This window comes from Salvia hispanica, chromosome 5, assembly GCF_029641045.1.
Source record: "Salvia hispanica isolate PSC_SH4W2 chromosome 5, Shi_PSC_v1, whole genome shotgun sequence".
Classification (NCBI taxonomy): Eukaryota; Viridiplantae; Streptophyta; class Magnoliopsida; order Lamiales; family Lamiaceae; genus Salvia; species Salvia hispanica.
Window position 1 is genome coordinate 37,816,623 of NC_142696.1, and position 17,292 is coordinate 37,833,914.

At 37.0% G+C, this 17,292-nt stretch overlaps 3 protein-coding genes across 9 annotated transcripts; all 3 read right to left on the reverse strand.

Moving 5' to 3' along the window:
* Positions 1–42: 42 nt before the first annotated feature.
* LOC125190795 (protein NLP2) lies at positions 43–4,182 on the reverse strand. 5 transcript variants are annotated; one of them, XM_048088193.2, is made up of 5 exons: positions 3,910–4,182; positions 2,559–3,572; positions 2,363–2,416; positions 1,294–2,269; positions 43–1,200 (listed from the first exon to the last, which is right to left on the reverse strand). In XM_048088193.2, exons 2-5 carry the CDS (start codon positions 3,438–3,440, stop codon positions 332–334), a joined length of 2,781 nt encoding a protein of 926 aa, XP_047944150.2. In that variant the 5' UTR covers positions 3,441–3,572; positions 3,910–4,182; the 3' UTR covers positions 43–331. The 5 variants fall into 5 exon arrangements, with proteins under 5 accessions (XP_047944150.2, XP_088915891.1, XP_088915893.1 ...); XM_089059765.1 differs by having other exon boundaries at positions 2,559–3,636; XM_089059767.1 differs by having other exon boundaries at positions 2,559–3,672.
* Positions 4,183–9,171: 4,989 nt separating this feature from the next.
* LOC125186528 (integral membrane hemolysin-III-like protein) lies at positions 9,172–12,483 on the reverse strand. Of its 2 annotated transcripts, none has more exons than XM_048082903.2 (4): positions 12,114–12,483; positions 10,546–11,133; positions 10,380–10,463; positions 9,172–9,587 (listed from the first exon to the last, which is right to left on the reverse strand). In XM_048082903.2, exons 2-4 carry the CDS (start codon positions 11,087–11,089, stop codon positions 9,490–9,492), a joined length of 726 nt encoding a protein of 241 aa, XP_047938860.2. In that variant the 5' UTR covers positions 11,090–11,133; positions 12,114–12,483; the 3' UTR covers positions 9,172–9,489. The 2 variants fall into 2 exon arrangements, with proteins under 2 accessions (XP_047938860.2, XP_047938857.2); XM_048082900.2 differs by having other exon boundaries at positions 10,546–11,270; positions 12,112–12,483.
* Positions 12,484–12,590: 107 nt separating this feature from the next.
* LOC125186527 (ubiquitin domain-containing protein DSK2b-like) lies at positions 12,591–17,207 on the reverse strand. Of its 2 annotated transcripts, none has more exons than XM_048082898.1 (8): positions 16,854–17,207; positions 15,313–16,080; positions 14,700–14,902; positions 14,507–14,620; positions 13,707–13,753; positions 13,379–13,407; positions 13,165–13,254; positions 12,591–13,074 (listed from the first exon to the last, which is right to left on the reverse strand). In XM_048082898.1, exons 1-8 carry the CDS (start codon positions 17,077–17,079, stop codon positions 12,926–12,928), a joined length of 1,626 nt encoding a protein of 541 aa, XP_047938855.1. In that variant the 5' UTR covers positions 17,080–17,207; the 3' UTR covers positions 12,591–12,925. The 2 variants fall into 2 exon arrangements, with proteins under 2 accessions (XP_047938855.1, XP_047938854.1); XM_048082897.2 differs by having other exon boundaries at positions 14,700–14,905; positions 16,854–17,204.
* Between the last annotated feature and the right edge of the window lie 85 nt (positions 17,208–17,292).

Here is a 17,292-nt window from a genome sequence, read left to right on the forward strand (position 1 = left end):
CTAGTATGTTATGCCTTTTAGAAATAACATGGAAAGGAAAAATAACAGAATGTGCACAGGTTTCAAATAAATCCATGAGAAACTCTTTGTACATATTATGGTACAGAAGTATCAATTGCACTGCTTAAAAAATAACCAGAAGGAAATATTGTACGAAAAAACAGTCATGTCACTCTGAGAGATAGTGAATATCTAGCATCACTATCTCACTTAACTAGTCTACAGAATACTAAATGGCCATGAAATAGTTGCCATTCTGTATGCATTCCTACTATTACAGCCTGTTACACCCATCCTTGGTTGTCGTCTCTTATTCATGGTAAGAAAAACTTCAGAAGGGGCCATTACTACCAAATGAGCTTCCAATACTAGGATGATAATATGCTTGATTTAGGGAGAGTCTAATTGTTCCACTCTTCATCAACGTGTGTATATCTTTACATTCTTCAAGATCAGCATCGCAGGTTAAGAGCACCCATTCAGAGTCGTCATCCAAATATTTCAGATCAACTCTACTGCCATTGTCAATGTTGAAACGCCTCAACACCTCTTGCTGCAACTCTCTGAATCCCCAGTGTGGTTGCAGAGTGAGACGAATCTTCTCGTCACCCAAAGAAGCTTTTACTCTAAAATATCCCACCTCTTGAACCTTGCTGCTAGTTTTTGGCACAGGTGGAGCCTCATTTGAGGCATGGTCACTGAAAATCTTCTGGCTGTATGATCGAACGAGAAGCTTTGAGTCCTCTTGGCTCAACTGATGCAATTCTGCATCACTCCGTGCTCTTTTGAGCATCCCTTCATTTTGTTCTGCTGATAAAGCATCACCACTGCTGGAGCCGTTGACTGGGAAAGACGACTGCTTCACCCCAGTAGAACAGCAGTAACTTGAACTGGAACTGTGGCTGCCAGAGGAAGTAGTTCCAGGGCTTAACAAAGTACCCTCGGGTTGATTGTTTACTTGCTGCAGCTCACCACCCACTGTAGATGTTGGCAAGTGGCTCGTTTCTGGTACATTTGGAGAGCCGAGTTCTGGAAAGTTGTTGTAGAATGAACTTAACTGAATGGAACCCTCAGTGCCCTGGACTGAGTCAATCACAAGTTGAAGTTTCCTCAATGAGTGGCCAACTTTCTTGATCTTTCGAGAAGGCCATCGGGTTATCCCATGATGCCTGCATATCCTTTTCAAGGTAGTTGGACACACTGCATCATCATTATAACAAACTTTAGTGAGATGGAACAGATATTGAATTTTATGAAGATGCATAATTATTAGAGATTGCTAGTAACGTATACCTCCAATGTTCTTGGCAGCATCTTTTAGACTCCCAGCAAAATATTGCCTAAGTACTTGCAAACTTATAGTCTTCTCAGTCTTTGTCCTTCTCTTTTCTGTGTTTGTTTTAGCACCAGCTGGAAGAGTTCTGCTCGTAATGAAGAAACTACCACTGCCATCTTTCGATCCAGAGTCCTGCTGATGGTGTTGGTCGTGCTCCAGAAAAGTTGGCGCTTGATGGAACTCTACACCCTGCTTATCCCATTGGGTTGTCACGATGAACTCTCCTGGTTCCTCCTTCTCATAACCCAAAGCAACAGCAACTCCTTTGCCCTTGTGCTGGGGCTCCATCATTTGTGTAATCCAGGGTGAAGGTGCTTCTTTCGAGGGAATATCTTCCAACCTTGGCCTTTTTCCATTGGATAGAGTGCTGCTTGTTTCTCTATCCGATGTTTCCCGGGCCAACTCCTGGTCTGTTACTACACGTAAGCTCTGGCATGTTCGTTCCACTACAGATGATAATGAGTCGAGCATCTTTCTCTGATCTTCTGGTCCTTTGCAGTTTATGGGCAAGAAGAACTCCAGAACAAAATCAGCATCCCCCGTGTATGTACTCCTGAGCCGTATTGCTACAGCAGCATGCAAATTAAACACCCGGGCGTGATGCGCTAGGGGATATTCTGTTTTGCTAAACTCTGTGATGTTCGAGGAGAAACATGGCTGATTTGTCAGGAAAGCTTTCCCAGCAATGCCTTCACCTTTGAGTAAGTGATACTCAGAGCAGGCCTCATGGAAGCCTGAAACCTCTTGATCAGCAACATAGCAGGCGGAGTCCAGTGTCGACACACAATGTGTGTAGTTCTCGTCTGAGTGCCGGCAACCTCCTTTTCCTTGTTGAACACACGGAGCCCATGTCTGTGCCAATGGCAGCTTATGTGTGTCGCATACACATCTCAGCACATTCCCGATCTCCATCAGCACAAATTGGTACGACTCCTGGTATGATCATTGATTCTCTATTAGTAATGCATTTCAAATGTAGATGATTGTTTCTTTTTTTAAAAAACTGTAAAATAGTCCTTCTAATACCTCCATATTGGGTGGACTTTGTTCCAATATATCAGAACTCTTCAAATCAACAGCCTGCCAGAAGAACAGAGAGCAGATTTATCATTATGAATGGTAGATAGGTTCGAAATCATACTTGACACAATTTACATGGTTTCTTGTTTGAACAGATAATAGAAACACAAACTGGAAGGCAGAGATAACAATGTATCATCACCTCTAGAGCTTTGCAGACAGTCTCAATATCAGGGCGACAGTTGACCTTGCGACTGGTTGTGACGATTTCAACCACCCCCAAGCACTTGCCACTACCGCGTTCAAAAACTGGAAGTGCGAGTGATCCTCTAACATCACACATCTGAGCATGACTCTTCCGGGGGTACTCCTCTCGTTTAAAGAACTGAACATCCGGGGTCCAATCAGGAAGCTTCTTCAAGAAGACGCGACCAGGCAACCCAGCGGGCTCCTTCGAGTCCTCATCTGCTGGAAAGTGATAGCTCACGGAAGCATCCCTATATTCTGCAAGGTTTTTGCAGTTGGAATTGAGTGAGAATGGCTGGTTATTAGTTGTGAGGACTTGCTTGCCTCCTCTCTTAACAGGAACCCAGATTTGAACGAGGACATCACTCTCTCTTATAGATTTCTTGAGGTGATCAACCGCCTGCACCAGCTTCTTCTTCACGGAGACAGATCGGATTCGGTTCCTGGTTGGCGCCACCCACAGCCTCTTGCTCACTTGAGTTTCTTCAAACAGGAAATCAGTGGATTGGCCCAAGGAAACCGAAGGGATGGGGGCTCGATTTCCAGACAAGTCATCCATTCCTGGGAAAGTAAAAGGTGGGATGCTTGGTTTTTCGGTTTCTTTGAAGAAAGTAGTAACTGGATTTGTGTTGAAACTAGTGTCTGAAGAAGGGAAGAAGAAAGAAGGGTTCAAATCAGTAGGAGCAGTGGGGCAGGGCTGCCAGAAGTTGGATTCATCAGTAGTCTCTAACCAGAATCCATCATACAAGAGATCATCCATGACAGAGAAATCAAGATTGGTGGTATCTGACAAAGTTTCAACCATGGTCTTAGGCTTGTAGGAACCATCATCTCCCATGATACGTCGTCCTCAATCCTCCATACCAGGAGAAGAAGCTTCTAGAACAGTCCGAAGATTCACGAGCCGAAACAGAGAAGCAGGTTGAATATGCAGAACAAGAAGAGGAACTTCCAAGAAGGATATCTTTCCCTATTCATCCAAAAACCAACCAGCCCCACGGCCACAAACACCATCAGTAAAAAGTTGTTTGCAACTGCAACCAGAAATGCATTTCAGAGGGCAGCAGCACCTAATTATTTGTACTTATTCATGAGCTATGCTTATGCAGAGCAATGAAAAGATGAAATCTTGTTCTTGAAAAGCTCAAAAAATTGAATCTTTTGAGTTGTATACAGAGCTAAGATGCGAATATAAGCAAATAAAGGAAAAAGATCAAGAACCCACGTTGAGTTGAAGCAGCAGCAGAGAAAAGCAAGCAATATGAAGGAGATGAAACTATATACAAAAGAAAAAGGTATGCACTCACAGTGACTGTGTGAAGATGTTGAGCAAGAGGAGAAAGATGATTGAAATAATGATTTTGTGGTCTATGGATGAAGAAACATATGTCTGTGTGTTGTAGTATCCTCAAAAAAGAAACTTTCTGCCAAATCTCTCTTTCTTGGCTGAGTTTCTTGTTTTAGCTCAAACAAAAGAAGCCAAAATGCTATGAGAGGTCGGCCGAATGTGGGGAAGAATCTCTTTTATGCAAATGCTAAGCCCTTGGATTGGACCCCACGATTACGACTCTTCTCTCTCTCTAGGATTATTACCACCATTGACACAAACTGAGCTCTTCTCCTCTCCTCATTTACTAAGTACTATATGTCTATGATTTGATGACTTCTTTTCAATGTCAGTGTTTAAACTTTATAAATTACTCAATAATTATTTGATAAAAGTATTCAAAAAGTGTGGCATAAATTGGAAAAAAGGAACAAACATTGTGAGATTTTCTCGACTTTATTCATAAAAGTGGGCAACGAACATTTAATGTTGCTCTAAAAGGACCAAGAATATTATGGCAAAATAATATTTGTTGGAGTCAGTTGCACCAAGAATTAGTTCATTATGCATCTTGAATTATTTGTAAAAAATGAAAAGGAATTTCTCCAGAGAATGGAACAGTGAAAAAGGAAGATTCTTACCCTCAGCTTATAATCATGACCAAGTCACTTGCATTGACTTTAAGTTTCTCAATCCAAATTTGAAGGTTTGAAGTTTGAACTCATGATTCGGTATTCATACACATACACAACAATATTTATCTTTTTTCTAAATTTAATTTTCATACTAGCACTATTTTAGTTCTGCTACAAAAGGTTACAGTAGTGATGTAAGCCTGCAACTTGACATTCTTTATATATGTATCAACATATCAACATCTTACACCACACATATGAAAAGATTCTACCATTTATTTATTTATTTGTTTATATTTGTTGATCCATCGATCATCCACATTTGTGGTCCCCTCAATTCCTCTTGGTCATCTGATCTAATTCTACTTGCAAAATGGAGTATTGTACAACCACCAAGTATAAGATTCATCTACATGTATTTTATAGGCATATTATAGAACATAAGAATAGTATATCACTTTAGTTAGATAAGCAAATTGAGAAAATGTATTCCTTTCTTTTTCCTTTTCTACAATATTAATTTATAAGTCCAACTATACATTTTCTTGGACTCCTTATCAAGTGACAATGAACTCGAACAGGCCTCACGCATTAGACATATTATCATTGGTTAGACCAACAGACGTGCCATACTTAAATTGTTTAAAATTAACATACCCACGTATGCAAAAACTAGTTTTTCGAGATGGACCTCTGTAACTCTGGGAGGGTAGGATGCATATCCGCTTATGCGTTTAAGTTGTTAATTAGTTGTAACCCTAACCTTCCACTAATCTCGGCCCTTCCATCACTAATCAATTGTATTATATGACTAAACTCAAAAACATGATTTTAAATTAAGATGAATCTGAATTCACCATTGTGTTGAGTTCCACCAATCATATGGAATCTCTTGGGTTTAAATTGGCTCTCAAAATCGTGGAGGGCCAATGCCTTTATTCACATTCTTGAAAATCTTGATCAACTCGCCGCGTCTCATCTTTAACTTGCCCCTACACTTAATTAATCCATTTTTCTATTACTGCATATATTCTAATAGCTTTGGTTAAACAAAGATTATGCATTTAAAAATTAGTAATTTAATGTGGCGTAGTGGAATCCTTGTGAGTCCAGTCCATGATTCCATTAATTCACCAACAAAATCAAATTAAACACACTTAGATCGAGATTAATTAGATGGAAAAGAGAGAGAGGGTTCTGCGGTGGTTGTGCCCAATCAAGCAGGCCCACACATGTTGCCTAAGGGGAAACACCAAACCCTAATACGTCATTAATCACTAATTAACAATATTTAATCACTAATCCACCCCACCTTCACTCTCACCATTTCGTCACCACCTTTTTATATTTAATACATCCACCCACCCTATTACGCTAAATAATGGAGTAGTACTATTTTGCAAAGAGTGTTTCTATAAAAGTTAAATTTTTCCATATTTTAATGATATATTGAGTATTTTAGATATTTGCAACCTTCCAAATTTGATAGGCGAACAGCTCTTTTGAGCAAATTATTGATTAAAAAAATGAAAGTAGTGATAAAAGTAAAAGCAAGAGGGCATCACGATTGATGGGTACTAAAAAAATAAAAATGGAGTGGTAATGGAAAGTACAAGACAAGAGAGAAAAGTAAGCTTATATAATTGGAAGGTTAGCAATATTAAAACAAGTTGGATTAGTCATTGATAATGATGCACACCATTACTAATTATTATTAAGGCCAACCCATTTTTTAAGTTTGTCATTGTTTGACCTCATCTTGGTTAGGTTTAGTTTGCCACTCTCTTTCATGTGATTATGTCAGAGTTCAGCTATATACATACTATAATTTATACTCTCATAAAAATTAAAATAGCACATTTTAATATAACGCTAATTTTAATGCATAATTAATAAAATAAGAAAAATAAAAAGAAAAAATAATTAAAATATTGTTAATGGAGAATGAGTCTCAACTCATTATGAATAAAATATTATTCAAAATAGAAATATCTGTTTTTGCGAATGAACAAAAATGATAAAAAATAAACTAATTTTATGAGACAAAACGTAGTATGTAGTAATTAATTAATTGTAAGAATATGAATATATGTTACTGTATATATTTTGTGGATTAGATTCCACTAATTAGATTTGAAACCAAGTTGTACTTCCACTTGGTATCTGGTATTGGATCCTTGTCAACAACAATCACCCAATTGTATCTGCTTTCTGATGTCATCATCATCCTACTATTTTAATTTTTATTTTGATTTTATCTACCATTTATGGATATTATTGTATGTAACGTAGACTTTACTTATATGATCACTTCTTCTACACTAAGGCGTGTGTGGAATATCTGTTTTACACAAGCTAGTCGTTTTCTCATCGTACGTGTCCATCTTTTTATTAATTTAATTTTCTCTATTATGTATTTTTGTGTGTGTATTTACAGTATATCAAAGCACATAACGTGCATTAGTGAATAGTGATATGTCAAAGTTTTACACTAATATTTTAAATTTAGTTTCTTTTTGTTCCGCTAATCTGACCGAAAACTTAGCAGTTGCTTTTCTCTTTCCTTCATAATCCCTTTAATTATTCACATTCACCATTTTCTATGATAGTTTGATTATTCAAAGTAACACACTATTCAATATGCATAATTCACTATCTACATTTTTCTGGATGAAAAAATAGAAGATGATCTTAGGTGAATTTTGGAGAGAAATTTATTATGTAATCCATATTTAATTAAAAGACTATTAGGTCTCGAACAGTTTATTGATAGTTTATCGTAGCCCTTATTAACATTGATCTGAAGTCTGAACCCAAGGTGAGGGAGAACAAGAGTGGAAAAAATAATTCAAACTACCTTATACACCTATTAATCATATTCCATATAATTAAATGCTCTTCGAAAATATAATACGACATCAATATATTAAAGCGGGGTGCGTTAAAATGGCAACACCTCTTAAAATAACATCATACCACCATTCATAGCCAATCATTTATACACTTGGACGACTAATAAGCTGCCATGTGGCAATAAAAAAAATGCTCAAGTGTAAAAACTCGGCCATCAATATACAACACTGTATACAACAATTTTTTTCGGCTAGCAATATCCAACACGCTATACAGCAATCTATAGATTGTTGTGTAGCGTTTATAATATTGCTGAATATGTGGTGTCACGGTGTCACTTTAAGATGTGTTGTCATTTTATCACAAACCTATTAAAGCATATACTATATCTTGCAAAAATAAAATAATACTATGATCCATTGACAAATAGTAGTAAAGCAAACAATTGATAGAAGCTACAAAATTTATATAATCCAAACAAAATGAGTAACTTGCGAATTTAATTTTAAGGAAAAACAAGTCAAATCTTGATTTTTATATAGTCATTGCAAATACAGAATGAACCTTAAATCAAAATTCAACCGTACAATTAAAAACAAACATATCCACTAAAATAAAATACCAAAAAAAAATGTTTTTACTCTACTCACTAATAATAAATAAAACAAAACAAGGAACGTACTAGTTCTGTATTACTATACAATCTAGTGCTAATATTCGCTATCAGAATACCATACTTGTTAATAAAATTGGAACATGTCATATAACACAAAAATGAAACAAACAAACTAAACCAAACTTTTGTGTCTGATATTTGAGAAAATAAGGCATGATAAGCCGTACATCTTTGACATTCCAAGTTTGTCAATATATAACCATTTTATTAATATATTTGTTTAGTCATTATTGAATTAGACTTTCTGATAATTTGTAAAAGAGAGAGAGAGAGAGAGAGAGAATCAGTGTATATGACCGGATTCCAAGTGATTATATTTGAGTGTTTGAATATAAATACTAAAATGTGTATGTCATTGATGCAAGATGATGGTGATCTTCGTCACTAGCAATTGGATTAAACTAAAATCCAAGGATAGTAAACGTTTTAGGTGATAATCTGGACGTATTGAATTATATGCCCATTTAATAAAGTCAAAACTCAATTATTTAGACGGTGGAGATGATGACGATGATAATGATAATCTTCACTATTAAACTAATATTCCCACATGTAAAGTCAATAATTAGATACTTTCTTAGTATCGTGGATAGAGATCCAATATTGATATGAATATCTGGAATAATTGCTTTGGTATATACATTGAAGATTCTTGCCCACATTTTATATCACAAAATTGACCACCAATTAAACAGAGTCATTCAAGCTTATCTGATGTGGTTACAAGTATCATCCAAATCACAAACACATATATAATAATAATAATACTAAAAATTATAAAATGCTGTTGAACGAGCCCTACAACTTGATTCCTTTGCATACCAAAATTATCAACTATTTTTATAAATATTAAGCGACTTTAATAAATAGGACTTGTGGCCTCCTCATGCCTAGCTAGCTATGTCAAATTGTCAATTGAATAATAAAAACAATTAAACGATGTGCTAGGCAATAAGTCAGCTAGTAATTATACTTCCAAAAATAAGAAGCAAAGAAAACACACACGCACACACACATAATAGTAGTAGTATAAGTATATTATAGGAATTTGATTTTGGGTGGATGTTGACATCACATATTATTGACAAGTTCCAATCTTCTTTTTTATGAGATGAACATTTCACAGTAGGTACAATTTTGGTCCCAAGAATTTGGAGCATTTAGACAGCTAAATACACATAAAATTTGTTTATTTGTAAGCATAATAGACAATGTGAACTAGGAGAGTGCCATTCATGTAGCAAATAGCTAAATCTATATGAAGCACCTCCAAATGCAAGAGTGCTCCTCATTGCACTTTCTGTACCAAGATATATACATACTACAGATCTACAACGACATCATTTTGTATCGGTATTAGTAAAAGAGAGCAGACCTTGCTTTGGTTGGCAAATTTTCACTTGTGTAACTGGTCTGGTAGATTAGAGGGTGTACAGACATTCTTTCCATATTTACCCAAAACATCAGCGAACCGAACTCGTTGCATCTCTTTTGCTGAAGCACAAAAAAGTAAATAAATTGTATGTCAGTACTCTTTACCTTCCACCTAATTGTGGTTCTGAAGACAGAGAGAACCCACAACTAAAATTTTCATATTGCATCCAATTGGATGACATAGATAAGAAAGCACAAGCATAAGGAATCTGCACTTCAAATACAAATACAGTGATGCAGAAAACATCCATGAGATTCTAGGTCGGGCAGGAAGATGTTATAGTACTTTGCTGTCTTTCATGATTTTGGTATCAGTAGCATATTATATTGTACAATATCATAGATCCTTATAGATCTGGTAATATGGATCCACGTTATTCTGATGTTTCACAAATATCAAATTCATTTATTGAAAAAAATAACCCCATTGCATGTAAGGGATCCTACACTAATAGTTTTTAATACAGAATCTGGCTGCATGCAGTGTTACTGGTTAAAGATGAAAGCAAGAGATATATCATAGAACACATTTCCCTCAGGAGAATCCTTAAGCTAACTGTTATCCCATGCAAGGTGGCTGCCTCCTGACTAAAGATGAAAGCCAGAGACATATCTTTAGTGGATAAAGAAGAATATCAAATTCATTTATTGAAAAAAAAAATAGCCCCGTTGCATGTAGGGGGATCCTACACTAATATTTGTTGAATACAGAATCTGGCTGCATGCAGTGTTGCTGGTTAAAGATGAAAGCAAGAGATATATCATAGAACACATTTCCCTCAGAATCAATACAAAGTACTATCAAGTTATACTAAAAGCAAAGTAAGAATTTTACATGCAACATATGATTACCTTCCTCCAACGAAAGCTTAATTGATCGTTTCTCAAGTTCCAACGCATGTCTGCTAAGCTCAACATATGAAAGCGATCGAAGCACTGGAAATTTGGACTAGGAAGTCAGTACTCAAAATATTAAGAAATGTACAGATTGCAGATATTACAATACGCAGGGACATACTCTGAACATATTCATACTGATCTGATTGATCCAACATTTTCAAGAAACTCTGCAAGCGGTTATATTGTTCTTCCCAGAGATTGACACTCACCATTGCAGGTTCTTTTGGAGAAGGTTTTCTACAGTTAAAATCAACGTGTTTAATATTCTCTGGTGATGATATATTACCAGATACTCCAAGAGAAGGAGAAACTGAACGTCTTGTAGATGAGAAACTTGGGGAAGAAGCCCTAGGAAGTGGTGCAGCATCTGATACACATATCATGGGCTCATTCTTCCCTGTGAACTGTTGAGTTGCATCATCCTGGTTAACAGATTTCTTAGTATCAGAACAATTGTCAGCATTAAGTTGAGTATCACAAAGATTGCTCTTTGCTATTTCTAGTTCAGGTTTTCTGCGAACATAGACAATGTGCGCGCCTCCACCATTACTTTTCAGAGGGCTTGGTATAGGCCTTTTGGTTCCAGAAATCTTAACAGCTTCATCAACACTTTCACTGGTCTCCACAGGGAACTGACTTCCAATAGATTTAGACACGGCCATGGGGCTCTCATTACGGGAGCCCAGCAATTCTGTCCTCTTTGCGGCTGTTGAGATGGAGAGTTGCTTATCAGAATTTGACAGACCAGATTCAGTGTGAGCAAGCCCGTATTCAGTAAATGTAGAATCTTTTGTTTGTTGAACCATCAGAATCCCAATCTTATACAGTATATTAAATGAACTCCTGATACATGAAGTCACATTGAAAAGAATTAGGAATAAAGAACTCGTCTATTAGAAAAGGAAATGATACAAACCACCAGCTAGACATATAGTATGCAGGTCATCAAAAGTTGGAACCAGAAACAGAACGTTGGTTTGCCTCCCCTCAGTGCATTATAGTGAAGATTCACAAGGAAGAAAAGTTTGTGGATAATCTGGCTAAAGGAGTAAGGTTGGATTTAACTACTTATTACTCTCAATACCCAAATAGTTATACCAATAAAATTCAACATAGAATAGTGATATACCTTCAAGTACTGAGATAAATATTAGGCATAGAAGCAATTGAAGTTAGTCTTCCACAAATCATATCTACCATAGCATCTAAGTTGAAAAGGCTCAGTGAAAAACACAACGTGATAATGGAAAAAAGCATTCGGACCTTCCTTTCTGAAATTCAATACAAAATATTCCATCTTTCTTCTTCCACGAAAAAAAGACTACTAATAGCATTCATGCTTAACAATTAACATATACACCCAATTGAACTGAAACTCCATATCCATTCCAAAGCATTTGTAGCACATTGCATCAATAGCTTAACCTAAAATGGAAGACATTACACGAGGCAATCAATTCGATCAAACCTAATTTTACCCCCAATAAAACACAATTTGATCAGAATCAAACTACAGGAAAGGAATAGCAACAACACCACTACGGCACCACCCACCACTCCTCCAACTTTAAAAGCGTAGCAAATTAAACGTCAATCCCAGCAGAAAAACAAGGATTCGATGCACATATAACAAAATGCAAAAGAAATAAAACTTAATTCGGAAGGGAGGCGATGAAATTCTTACACCCAAACGAAAATTCAGCTGCTGATCACAAGGAGAGTAAGAGTTGCGTTGCGCAAGTTATTGAGGAATTTGAAGATGCGAAGACGATAACAAGATTGCAAATTCTAATCGTACTACTTCAGGCTGACGGCATAGCCCCTGCGTAGCCACAGATTCATCCCCACACACACAAAAATAGAGAGAAGAGAGAGAAATCCAGCGCAGGTAGTTTTAGAAATAAAAAAATAGTACTACTAAAAAAAATAAAGCAGAGGTTCACAGACGTGTGTTGAATGCGCAGCGGTTTTCAGGTTTCTTCTTTTTAAAACTCGTTTTATTCATAATATTTCGAGTGATTACACTGTTAATCTACATCAAAATTGAGTAGTCGTGTTTATACATTGCACCATTTGTAAATTGGTATGTAAAAATTTCTGTTAAATAAGAAAAAAATCAAATGCAGGAGATACTAGGAAATAAAGACATATAGCACACAAGACTTCTACAAACATAAACTTCAATGTTATAAATAAAATAAGGGAAAGGAAGGGTTTAGACAGTGAAGGGGAAGGGGAAGTAATACAAGATGTCAAGACGAACATAATTCTTTTAAGTATGTACACAGGCACAAATCAATATACTACTATGATGGTAGAAATCTCCCATCCCATTCCCATGGCGAGAGAGCATAAAAGCCCCAACACAAAGTGAGTTGTATTTTATTCTCACGCTCAATTGCTCATGTGGTCTCATGTAAATATGCCTGTAACCAAACTCGACTAGTTTTTTTTTTCGCTTTCCTTTGCGTCCAAAAAATTGTACACAATTCGCCAGACTATTGCCCGAGGTTTCCTAGAAGTCGTTCAACAGCTGCGTGAACGTTTCCTGAGGTGGCGCGGAGTGCTCTGATGTTCTCTTGAGTGTCGAAGAAACCCATCTCTTGGAGCTGTGATAGCTGAGTTGCATACAGTTCTTCTGGGGGCACTGAGGAACAAGAAACATTTTTTACATTATTATCACAGAGGTCAGGGAAGAAGAATGTGACGTATCAGATCAAAGTTTAGAGAGTTCAACCGTCAGGGGCATTAGGAACAGCGAAGCCACCAGCTCCGAGTCCACCAAACATATTCATCAGCATGTCCAAACCCATATTGTTTTGTGGTCCTGCATACATAAATAAAGAGACAAACAAGGTTGTGGCATTGAAATACTTTAATTCTACACAAGGAGAGATACAGAAGTGATAACTGAGTTTAGATCCGATCAAAGGATTAGCTTGCTTTCATACCTCTATTTTGATTAGTCTGGTCTCCTTCCCTGCAAAAGAGAATTCAATAGGTTATAATAATAATAATACCTCACAATCGCATGAGTAGAGCTAATAACCAAGCATATTAGAGATGGTATTCAGTAGTTGGGTTGTGACATATTTTTAGACAACTTTCACAGATTAATTTGACTTTCTTCAGTAAAAGAACAGTTCAAAATTATAGGAGGGCAAGGCATGCGATGTAACCACATTCACAACAAAATTCACGCTGTGCATCATCTTTTGTAAGTAACTTCTTAAGTGTGGATGTCTTGTGTCAAAGGGAAATAAGTTTTTTCTGACTTACGGAGTAGACTGCTGCCGAGTAAGTTGTTGCTGCAAAGCCATCATTTGCTGAAAATAAGGCACAGGAGCATAGATTATCATCATAGTTAAAAGAAGGAAGAATATAATCAAATTTATATAACAAATCCAAAGAGTAATCTTCCACAAGCCAAGTTTAGGGATTGAACATTGAACAATGAACTAACACTTTAGCAACCATAAACAATCAATATCAAGGAGAAATGGAGGTTAGCCATCCGCTTAAATTGAGTAAAACTTACAAATGAAACAAGCACGTTTATTACTTAATATATTCACAACCAGAGTAGTTAATAGCATTTTAAGGTACTTGGGTAGTGCTGGACTGTACATCAATCACATGGCAAGTATAATGATTAACCATAATATTTTACATAATGTAACCCATTGACTTATTAGATATCTAATAAGCAAACGTATTTTTACATTAATAATTTGAATATCAGATACCAAATTTTGTGTGCATATATGCATGCATATGTGTGTTTATGCAAGAAGATATATCCGAAGTCTGAATCCCTTGCTGCATATAAAGTTTACCATTATCTTATTTTAATATAAACATAATTAGATTATAATGCTCCCACACTTATCATTTTCAATCAACTATACCAAAAACAAGAAATTCGTAAGAGCAGATACGCCTGAATTTTCATGGTCCCATGGTACCGTCAAGTACTAACACACCCACTCCCCATAATATAACGATAAACTAGCCAAGAAAAGGCCATACCATACTACAGAGAACTTGAGTGCAAAAAATAATACGGATCATGGACATACCTGCATCATATCAGACGAAGTTAACTGTCGAAGAAGTTCTGGGTTTTGCATCATTTCTCTCAATTGAGGGTTCATGTCAAGCATGCTGCGTAGTTGAGGGTTCATGCCCATGATCTGCAATAAAATTGTAATTCCAGTCAAAATACACCCATAATAAGATTGCTTAATCAATGTTCTGCAACTGTTGTAGTACTTGTTCCATGTACTGAGGGTTGGAAAGCAAGCTCTGCATCATCTGTGACACAGCCGGATTTTGCAACAACTGACTGTACGCAGTAGGATCACCCAAGCCTGTACTCCCTAAATCAGGAAGACCAAGTCCTCCCAGTCCTGTATTTGGAGGTGGTCTCGCATCGCCAGTTGGATTAGTTCTGGTAGCATTCATTGTTTGAGAACCTCCTAAAACAAAAGATTCAGAAACTCAGGTAGACACCATCAGTAATACATATTTATATATGTAGATGTTAACCAGTACAAGAATATCAAGATACATATGTAAAGGGATTTGATACCGGAAGAAGATATGATTAGTTAAACTAATCAAGCAAAAAAGTAGCAAATGAGACTTTTTTTTTCTAGCAAGGTGGTGTCCAAATAGACTAATAAGAAAACTAAGAACCTAAGGAGTTCATGGAGTAAGGGATTGAGATAAAATGCAGAAATAAATTACTCCCTCCTATTCTTATCAAGTGTCATCTTGAAGCATGAATCCTTTTGCAAATAAATTGAAGTTTTAGATATTGCTTACAAAAATACTGTCAAGTAATCAACCAAGGTCTTTAACAAATTATCGAAGTCTATCTTACCAGTATTGCTCCATGGATTAGGAAGTGGGTTAGCATTTGGAACAGCTGTTCCTGTTTCAGTTGCAGTTGTTGAATTAGCTCCATCTCTAGTTTGTATGCCCCCTTGGTTCCCCAGGAGTGCAGCAAATGGATTCGATCCAGCATCAGTCGCAGCATTACCACCTATGGTTGTTGCATTCAGGAAGGGTTCTTGTACATTTTCATACATGCGCCTAAGCATGTTGAATCCCTCAGGAGATGATTCAATGTTGCTCATTGCCCTGTCAGTGTTTCTCATCATTTCACGCATTAGCTCAGGGTTCCTTGCTGCTTCTAATGTTTGCCGAAGGACACTAGGATCATTCAGAATGTGAGCAAGTTCGGGGTTCCGATCAATTATCTCACGCATTTGAGGGTTACTCATAATTAGGCTGCGCATAATCTCAGGGTTGTTCATCAAGCTCTGAATGGCAGGCATGTTCATTATGTCCCTCATCATGTTAGGATTCTGAGTTAGTTGTTGCTGCACCTGTTCAAATTCTGGAAGTCCAGCTCCAAATAATCCACCAGATGCCCCTCCAGTACCACCTAGTCCACCTAAGCCAAGCCCTGGAAATAAGGATGCACCCGTACCAGCCAAACCAGTACCCCCAGGATTCGGACCACCACCTTGTGTGGCAGCAGGAGTGGTGGTGGTGTTCCCAGGACCAGTAGGAACCGGAGCAGGAGAAGGTGCAGCAGCTGGTGCAGAACCACGAACCATGTGAATAGTGTGATCTGCCTGCAGACCTATTCAAGAGTAGGAACATCCCATACTTAGAAGGCAGGTGAAAAGCTTCATTAAGTACTAATATGCCATGTGAAAATGTGGTATCATTTAGAAGTCTGACAGGAGCCTCTATAAAGAATGTTAAGCAGTAGATGCAATGGTCCTAAAAAGACTATATGATCTGAGTGTAAATATGGACATTATTGAGAGAGTATATTCCTTAAGGACAGTTAGGTGAAATACTAAAAATATGCTATAATTAATTTACAGTCTGGGTCTAATAGAGCTCCTCATGCCAATGCAATCTTCCAGACATTCGTGTTTTAAGTTTAACTAACAATATCCCATTTTCAGGTGCCTCTGATAAGGCTTCACCATATGTAGCCATTAAGTGCTAACCACAATTCACAGTAACCCCTTCCATTGCTTCCACGTGTTAGTTACCGTCAACAAGTCAGCAATACCTGATTATTTTCCATTATTATCTTACCCGATAAACTGATTTTTCCTTTGAGCTAATATTTAATATTTTTCAATAACTGTAGTTGTCATTTCCTTAATTACTCTACCAGACACAATTTCATTTTCAACAGATGCATTCAGCATTCAATTGACAGAATTTACCCAGATTGAAAATAAACAATAGCTCAGAAACTGAATCAACATAGCCAACCGCACCACAAGCAAAGATATCACACAAAACCAATCATCCATATAGTTGTTTATTCAAACAACAGACACGCCCAAAAATATTAAAATTAAAGCTAGCAGAATTCAAAGGGGAGTAGTATACCATAGCTGACTAGGGTTTGGTCATCCTTCAAGATCCGGCCCTTGTAGATCAACCGCTGTTGATCAGCTGGCACATCGCAATTCTGCGCCAAAACACCTTTGAATTCCGCCACCGTCGATTCGAGGTTCGTTTTCACCGAAAATTTAGAGCCGTTTGAGCATCGGATGTTTACGTTCACCTCCTCAATCGCCGCAACCCCCGTGGTGGAGTCCGCCTCAGCAGCCATTTTTTGCGGTGAAATTTATTCTCGTCGTCGATGAAATCAATCAAAAACCCTAACACTAAATCGAAACAAATCGGAGCCTGGAGTCGTCTCTTGTGTTGAAATGCAGGAAGTAATTAATAGAGAAAGCGAAGTAAATAGGATTTGGAGAATATATAAAATAATATAAACAGATTACAAGAAAAGGACAAGTTAACGGGGTGAAAATAGAGATAA